This window comes from Dendrobium catenatum, unplaced genomic scaffold (assembly GCF_001605985.2).
Source record: "Dendrobium catenatum unplaced genomic scaffold, ASM160598v2 fragScaff_scaffold_660, whole genome shotgun sequence".
NCBI lineage: Eukaryota > Viridiplantae > Streptophyta > Magnoliopsida > Asparagales > Orchidaceae > Dendrobium > Dendrobium catenatum.
Window position 1 is genome coordinate 15,260 of NW_021319122.1, and position 8,892 is coordinate 24,151.

General features: G+C 34.0%; 1 protein-coding gene across 2 annotated transcripts; it reads right to left on the reverse strand.

The window, feature by feature from the left end:
• Nucleotides 1–1,869: 1,869 nt before the first annotated feature.
• On the reverse strand, nt 1,870–6,888 carry LOC110109871 (putative disease resistance RPP13-like protein 1). Of its 2 annotated transcripts, none has more exons than XM_028695598.1 (4): nt 6,366–6,887; nt 5,931–6,278; nt 2,684–2,743; nt 1,870–2,282 (listed from the first exon to the last, which is right to left on the reverse strand). In XM_028695598.1, exons 1-4 carry the CDS (start codon nt 6,795–6,797, stop codon nt 2,217–2,219), a joined length of 906 nt encoding a protein of 301 aa, XP_028551431.1. In that variant the 5' UTR covers nt 6,798–6,887; the 3' UTR covers nt 1,870–2,216. The 2 variants fall into 2 exon arrangements, with proteins under 2 accessions (XP_028551431.1, XP_020696741.2); XM_020841082.2 differs by having other exon boundaries at nt 2,213–2,282; nt 3,567–6,278; nt 6,366–6,888.
• Nucleotides 6,889–8,892: the final 2,004 nt, after the last annotated feature.

Sequence of the window (8,892 nt, forward strand, 5' to 3'; positions counted from 1 at the left end):
CAGTTTTCTCTTAAAAGACAAAAGCTCACTTTTCAAATTCTCTCTCATAGAAGACTCAAGTCCTTTGAATGCCAAAGACTCTTCAAAATAAAATAAGAGTTATTTAAATATAAGGCTCCAAGAAAAATCCTAATGTTTAATTTAGCTGTCTCGGTTCGTACAGTACAATCTGAAGATCATATAGTACGATTAATTCAATTCCCCACTTAGTACTGTATGAATATGGTTCATTGTACGATCAATTCAATAGTTCCAATTGATCATTCAGTATGATTGAGTGATATTCTACCTATGTAAGATCACTAGATTTCTAATGGATGTAAGGTTATCAATGTATATAATAATCATGCTAACTTCATCAAATTCTATTCCAGTCATAATGAAATAGGTAACAATCGACAATAAGGGGCAAAATTACTCTATCTCCAGCTTTGAGTAATATTGAGGTTCTAAGAATATACTGGATGATGCAGGCATTTTGGGTGATGGCTTCCGGCGGTTATCCGTTGAAAACCCGGCGGTGTATGCCGCCGGTAATACCATCAGCCTTGACCGCCGGCGCCGTCGGTAAAATAACCGGCGGTTAAGCGAACACACGACGGCCTCTTTAACCGCCGGCATACCATCGGTAAAGTGACCGCCGGTTAGCCGTCGGTAATATAACCGGCGGCTTAACGACCGGAGAACCGCCGGTTACAAATCCGGTAGTTACCGGCGGCATACGCCGCCGGAAAACCGCCGCCTAACAGAACCGCCGGTAATAAGCCGCCGGTAAAAGTTTCCTACGCCAATTATACCGGCGGTTTAAAAACCGCCGGTAAAATTTAAAACCGCCGATTTTGCCTTACTAACCGCCGGAAAAAACCGCTGGTATTTGACGTTTTTCCTGTAGTGAGTGTTTACAAGTGACTGGTGTTTATTGAATGGTGTATTTCTTAGAGTCAGATTGACCTATGTTCAATCATAATCCCCCCTAGAGCTAACACTATGGGGTTATACTCCTTCGATAGAGATGTGGAGGTATTAATCAAAGTCCTCATAGGTAATTTCTATGGGTCACTTACAAACATAAGATTGTTGCGAGGTTCAATCCACATTGAGTCTTAGGCTAGCAAAAAAATCATGAGTTTGGAGTTAAAGGGAAATTTTAGAGTCATAATAAATTAAAGTGTGGTGCTACCTTGTAGTTTATAATATCTTGGTTAAGGATCCTCGAAGGAGAAATTATAGAAGGATTAAGATGCTCTACCCTTTTCTCCTAAAAAATATGAGTCCCATGTAGTAAGATGTGTGAGGTTTTAAACAATGATGGAAACTGAATGGAGGAATTACACAATTCATATGATCTGGGAGAAAGCAAGCTAGGTCATGTGAAGCGTATAGACCAATTCAGCTCAATTGGTCATAGTTTGTCTTGGTTCAGATTATTTCAATAATATACCCAAGAGAACTTTGTTATCATTATTACAGTCATATTAACAGTACAAAAAATATGTTCAACTTTAAACTTACTATAGCTTCTTTGTGATGAAAGATAGTTTACTATGGACTAAGTTGCTAGTTTTGTTTCTAACTTGCAAGGAAAGTAACATATAAGATCATTAAATACTTTAGCTATTTTGTTGCCTTTTTTTAAATTGATTTTTGGCAGAGTGATGAGTATGAAGTATGATAAAGATTGCTTTTGTGGATCAAGATGTCAAATTTAATTAGCAAAAGGCCCAATAAATTTTCATTGATTCAATATAGGAATGAATAATGCCATTTACACTTTCTTTTACAAAGCTCTTTCAAAAAACTCTCCATCATTGCTCCAAGCTAACTATAGCTTGTGCGGGTCTGTAACTGTTTCTCGCATCGAAACAGTGCTTTACCCCTAGATGTCCATTCAACTGCTGCGACTCAACGCATTTCGAGGAGAACCAGCTAGCTCTGGATTCGAGTGGCATTTCACCCCTAACCACAACTCATCCATTGATTCTTCAACATCAGTCGGTTCAGAATTTCACTTAGTTTCACCCAAGCTTCATCCTGGTCATGGATAGATCACCGAAGTTTGGGTCCATAAGCAGTGGCAATCCTAAACCAACTTCTTAAATAAATTTGTGACACTTTTTCGAGGAGATAATAACCTCTAAAAAAAGCTAAATGAATAAAATAAGTAAAATGCACTACCATTTATATGCTCCATAAAGATGCTCTATTTGTTAGCCTCTTTAAATTCCCATAAGGAAGCGGAAAAGTCCTTCCACTTCCAATTCCCCAAAGCCATTCTTGGAATCCTGCAAACCATTAGAACCAGTGTTAGAATTTATTATCCACATTTAATATAAGTAGTAGCAATGTTAAAATTCTCACACTTCATATCAAATTCTGTAAGGGTTCATTAATTCATTTGGTTAATTGAAGTTTAGAAATTATTATTTTTTAATATGATAAGATTGTAAATCTCATTGATTTAGTATTTTTAAAGATGATTATTTTATTTTCAAGGTTAAAATGAGTGAGTGATAATAAATTTATTATTCACTAATTTTTTTTTTTTAATTTCTAGGCAATCGAATGAGCCCAAAGATCCTCATCGTATATATAAGAAATAATTTAAGATTATTATATAAATAAATATTTAAATAATTTATTTTTATAATGCTTATTATAGAATGGAGATAATGAAGGTGCGAACTCTAATATGTCTGTGTTTCTCTTCAGCCTCTTCCAAAGCCCAAAGGTTGATATCCTGATCCTGCAAACCATTAGAATCATTGTTAGAATTTCTTATCCATTGTTAATATAAGTAATAGAAATGTTAAAGTTCTTACACTTCATATCAAACTAAGGGGTCACTAATTTGGTTATTTGAAGTTTAGTAATTATATTTTGAATATTCATAAAATTATGTATAAATCTCATTGATTTTTTTTATTTTTTTTTCAAAGATGATTACTTTATTTACAAACTTAAAATGAGTCTAAAGATCCTCATGAAATTTATAAGAAGACAATGATAGAATAATTGAAGAATTTATGATATAATTGAACTTTATGAAATCTAAACCGTGCATATTTTTCAGGTTTATTTTAGTTTGCTACATCAAATAAAATATCCTATTTTTTTTTTTAGAAAAAAATTAAATAAAAAGTCTATGACACACTGTGATTTATCACCATAATATTAGTGCGGCTGACCAATTTCATCAATACTTCTTCCACAAATCAGTGTAAAAAATAAATCCACACTGCAACCCTCTTAATATTAAAAAAAAAAAAAAACATAAATAAAGTATCTAATGCTATGATCCAAAAATTACATTAAATAAGCAAAAAAAAAGTGATTTTCATTAGCAAACTAACATAAGGTTCTCAACACCTATCCAAAGGATTGTGGATTAAATTATTTTAAATAACTAAAAAGTATATAATGTCCTAAATTAATTTAATATGTTAGCATAAAGAAGGAGAGAGAGAGAGAGAGAGAGATAGAGAGAGAGAGAGAGAGAGAGAGAGAGAGAGAGAGAGAGAGAGAGAGAGAGAGCTATATTTTGTATAAGAATGGTTTCATATACATACCTTATCATAGGCGAAACCATGCCATTCGCACCACTTTCTCATACCTGGACAGAAAAGTACACGTGCAATGTCTTTTTCAACTGAAACTCGTCCAAATGAATGATTAGAATATTCTTCTAGTTCTGGCTTCAGAAGGTTACATTTAATTAATGTCAGATCTTTAAGCTTGCCAACAAGATAATTCAAGTGGTTCACTATCTTCAGATTGGAACATCTGCAAATTTTTACTTTTTGAAGTCTCAAAAGAGATCCTCCGCTGTTAAAAAGTGCAATATCTTTAAGACTTTTGCAGTTCTGTACCTCAAATTCCTCGAGGCATGATGGGAGGGATGATATCTGTTGCAGCTCGTTGCAATGAAGTATGTGTAAAAACCTTAGGCTCAACAAATCTCCACTTTTCAATATTGGACGCCCTTCCAATTTGGGCATACTTTTATATTTCCCGTGCACCTCTATAGAGCAATTCTCATGACCATTAGGAGGAGCATTATAGCACCAAAAGTCATTCCCTATTCTCCTTATCCCATTAATATTGCATATTTCAAGTGATCTGAGAGATGGTAACATAGATAGAGGGAGGAACTTACATTCTTCTTTGCTTTTGAAATTCATCAACTTTACTTTAGTCAAATTTGAGAAGTCAGGATTGCCAAACCAACTTGGGAAGCTGCTACCACCATAGCCCCATATAATTAACTCTTTAAGGTTGGTGTGGGGTTGGAGGCCATCAAGAATAGCATCATCTTGCCTTATACTTTTAGCATCTTTTCTATTTTGCCAAGAGAGTTTTAGGCTCTCAATTTGTGGCTTACTTAGCAAATTGGCGCCCTTTGCATCTTCCCGATTGACCACATTTTCAAGCATATCAAGCTCTAGACTTTGATGTAGATTTGTTAAGTTTTTCAACCATCCAATGTTAGAATATAAGTCATCTATTCTTAAGATATGATGATAACTATGCATTTTACTTGTCTTCTCAACATCAAAATAATAGTAATAACCAAAATCAAATGTCAAGAGATTTTCAAACCCATAATATGATTTTGATAGCATTTCTAAAGAATCACAACGAATCATCAAGTGACGTAAGTTGATGAGTTTTCCAATTGCATGGGGTAGCATATTAATATGAAATGATTGGAGTATTAGTGTTTGTAACTTGTAAAGGTTACATAACGAATACTTTGTCATTTGGATTGTTCGCGCACAAATAGAGAGGTAACGGAGTTGCTGTAAGTTACCTATCAAATCTACATGTTGAAAGCTGCATTCACATTCAGGTGCATGAAGTCTCAAAACACGCAAGTAACCCAAATGAGAGAATGACTCCTTAGAAAAAATACTTTGACGAGGAACCTTAAATAAATTATTTGAGCTAACAGTATAAAGTGTTCTTATATCCCAAAATGAAAGAACCTTATCAACCTTTGTGTGCTGTATGAAAATATGCTTTGCCTTTTTGGAGACGTTCTCCAATTCAACAAAATCTAATGAAGACCATATCTCATGTCCAGTTATAGATTGAGCTAACTCATGCACCATATCATGCAAAGTGAATCTCTCATCTTTTTTTGAGCATTGAAATAATGACATTCTCACCAAGTCTTCAAAGAACTCAAATGCAATATCTTCCAATAATTCCTTTCTTCTAGTAACCTGAATGTAACCTTGAGCTATCCACATTCTTGTCAATTCTACTTTCTGAAAATTATGACCCTTTGGGAACAAAGATGCATAAAGAAAGCATGGTTTAAGATATGGTGGCAAGTGATTGTAGCTTATTCTTAGTGCAGGCAAAATAGAAGTTTTGGTATCCTCAGACGTCCATAAATTATTGTTTAACACATCCTTCCATATACCCTCATTAACTTCATATCGTAGAAACCCCCCAATCACTTTTAAAGCCAAAGGTAAACCACCACATTTCTTAGTAATTTCCCTCCCAATTTGTTCAAAATTCAGTTGCTGATGAAGTTCCCAGCCATAGAAAGTCTGTCTTTGAAATAATAACCATGAGTTCTCTTCATTCAAGCACCTAAGCTCAAGCGAAGGCACTGTTTGCATGATGCGAGCAACCAACATGGATCGAGTGGTTATAATAATCTTTCCCATTCCAGTACCAGAAAAAGGGGCTCGTAAGGCCTCCCACATATCTGGTCTCTCATTCCAGATGTCATCAAGAATAAGTAGAAATCTTTTTTTCAATAAAGCATTCTTAAGTATGCATTGAAGATCATTCAAGTTATTATTATTATTATGAATGGATGAACCCACTATTGATGTCACAATTTCTTTTGTTATTCTCAAAACATCAAAATCTTCAGAAACATAAACCCATACCTTCGGGCTGAAATTTTGACATACCAAAGGATCATTATATAGAAGTTGAGCCAGTGTTGTCTTTCCCACACCTCCCAAGCCAACGATGGAAATTATGGTGTTCTCCTTCTCAGAATGAGACATTAATAATTGAATGATCTTTTCCTTTTCAACCTCCATACCAAAAACATCATTTTCATTCACAAGAGAACTACTCGGTGGCCTCTTCAAAGCACCATCTAGATAAAGCCGCCTAGGTGCATCCTCTTGTCTTAGCCAAAGTGCCTCTCTATCCTTTGCAATCTCATCAAATTTCTCTATGATCTTCATGATTCTTTTAGCCATGTTGGAAGAAATGGGAATTTTAATTGAATTGGAGGAAGGTAGTGATACCTGATCATATTTGTCATGCATGATCAACATCATCCACTCTCTTCCTAATAATAAAAATTTGATGGAATTGGGGATGAGAAGACATACCTGATAGCCATAATGATCATCATCATAGTCTTCTACTTGTTTCCCCTTCAGAGAAGCCTCTATTTCTACAGTTGTGGTCATTTCTTCCACTTGGGTTTTGATAACTTGATAATCATATTGATCCAAGACATTTTCGGCATCATAAGCAACTTCTCTAAGCTCGCTAAGCCAAAGCTGGATGGCCTTGTCATAGATCTCCCGCTCCTCGGCATCATGAAGAACTGATTGAATTCTTCCTAGCATCCTCGACAATCGGCTCAAATCCTCCATTAATTTTTCCTGGCTTGAATCAACTTCAGTAGCTGCTCCATCTTCTACTGCTATGGATGGTGAGGAGGATGAAGCCCGCGAAGAAAAAGGAAGCATAAACTGAGAAAAACTTTCCAAAGAAGACAATAGATTCGAGATGATCCAAGAAGTGGTTCCTACCATTGTCAAACCTTAGCACTGGAATCAATGAAGCTTCTATGTGGATTGGAGATGATGAAGAGAAGAATAAATAATACCAGAGCTTAAGCATAAAGTAGGGGCACATAAATTTTGAAGTCATGCTTAGAGCATCCAATAATTTTAGCATTTTGTGATAAGATACTAAAGTTTACGAATCTGGCCAATGAAATATGCCCACCTGGGTGGCATATGAGCTACTTGATTTGGGCATAAACTGTTGGTCTTGCTTTTAGCCTCCAATAATTGTAACTTTTTTGTGAGAATATATTAAAGTGAATGATTTGGCTAAAACAATTTGCACATTTTGATGGCATTAATCATAAAATATTTAATAACAAGAAAAGATAGAGAGTTTATAAAAATAACATATTATAAAAATATTATCTATAGTAATTTACATTATAATTTTAGAATTCAAATTTATATAAAAAAAAATTAATTTCATAAACTAAAAAAATATATTTAAACTTCTTAAATATGTTGAACAAGGTTGAAAAAAATTGTCAAATGACAATATATATTGCTAGCATGAAGTTGAAAAATGAATTCTTTTGTAAAAATATATAAATATAAAACAAAGAAAAGTTTCTTCAAGTTGAGCATGTTGCAAGGGACATGTCAATGAAAGTTTTAGTGGGAGGAATATGGAATCTTTGCTTTTAAATGTCAATAATAGTACTAATCAATAATTTTTGCTTTTTAAAGTTTCCAATAACTTTAATGTTTTGTGAAATTTCTTTAGAAAGAGAATGAGATGAACATAAAGGTTGTGTAATATACTATTTGACAAATGAGTACATTAGATTTTAAATTGTTTTACACTTTAATTGGTTAGTTCAAAGGGCAACAATTTAAGCTTTCAAAATTTTAGTTAAAAATTTCATGACACTATTTGACAAATGAACCAATATATGTATATTGTGTGATTATAATTAAAATGAGTGTATTGCTTGATATATATATCATGAGCCTATGATTGTTCAATTTTGATACTATTAAATTACAAACATATTTAAAGATTATTACATTATCATTGATATTAATACAAACTGTCCAATTGAGTCCCAAAATATTTGATCAAAATGATTAAAACGTCCCTTTCTTAAAAAAGTATTTTTAGAATTAGAATCTTACATTTATTGAGTATGAGATTAACCCACCAAAAAGATTGAGATAAAACTAATCCAAAGCTTGACTTAATCACCCAACATATAAACCCAATGTTGAATCCTATTAATGACATCAATGCCAATGCCCAACATTATCACCAACCTTGAAGCATATCATCATCACCAATGTTGCCATCCATAGTTGCCACCATTACTGATGCTCTCAATCACCAAAAACAATAATTCCCACCACCTATGATAAGGTTGATGCCCGACATAGCTAACAAAACTAATGCTCACCCTTACCATAATGTTGACATGTTACATTGCCACCAACACTGATGTCCAACATTGCTAATGAGGTTTACACATGATATATCGACCAAAGGATGAACGCTCACCATTGACACAAATGTGCATGCTTGACATGCAACATTCTATGTTCAGATTAACACCAACACTCATCATCGACATCAAGATTGACACTTATTGTTATTAGCAAGGCTAAAGTTCATCGTTTACACCAGCGATGACGCCTATGGTCAATACCCTCCATCAAAATCAATGCGAATGTCAAATGTTGTCAACAAGGTCAACCATATAACGTATACTAAAGTCAAATCCCAACGTTGCCAAAAAAGATTGACATCCAACATCACAAAAAAGCTAACACCCAATGTGCGCACTAACATCGATGCACATCCTCATCGAAAAGCCCAAAATAAAGTTAATTAATAATTTTTAATGAGTCTACTAAAAATTGCTTCCACTTAGAATACTACAATGGGCATGTCAACGAAAGCCTTCAGGCAGGATGTTGTAGTCTTATTGTTAAAATTTCATTAATAGTACTAATTGTTAAGTCTTGTTGAACCTCCAATAGCTTCAAAGTTTATGACAAAGTTTTATAATCTAAGGAACTATGGTCAACTAGGTGGAATTAGGCAAATAAAATTTCACGAATTGGA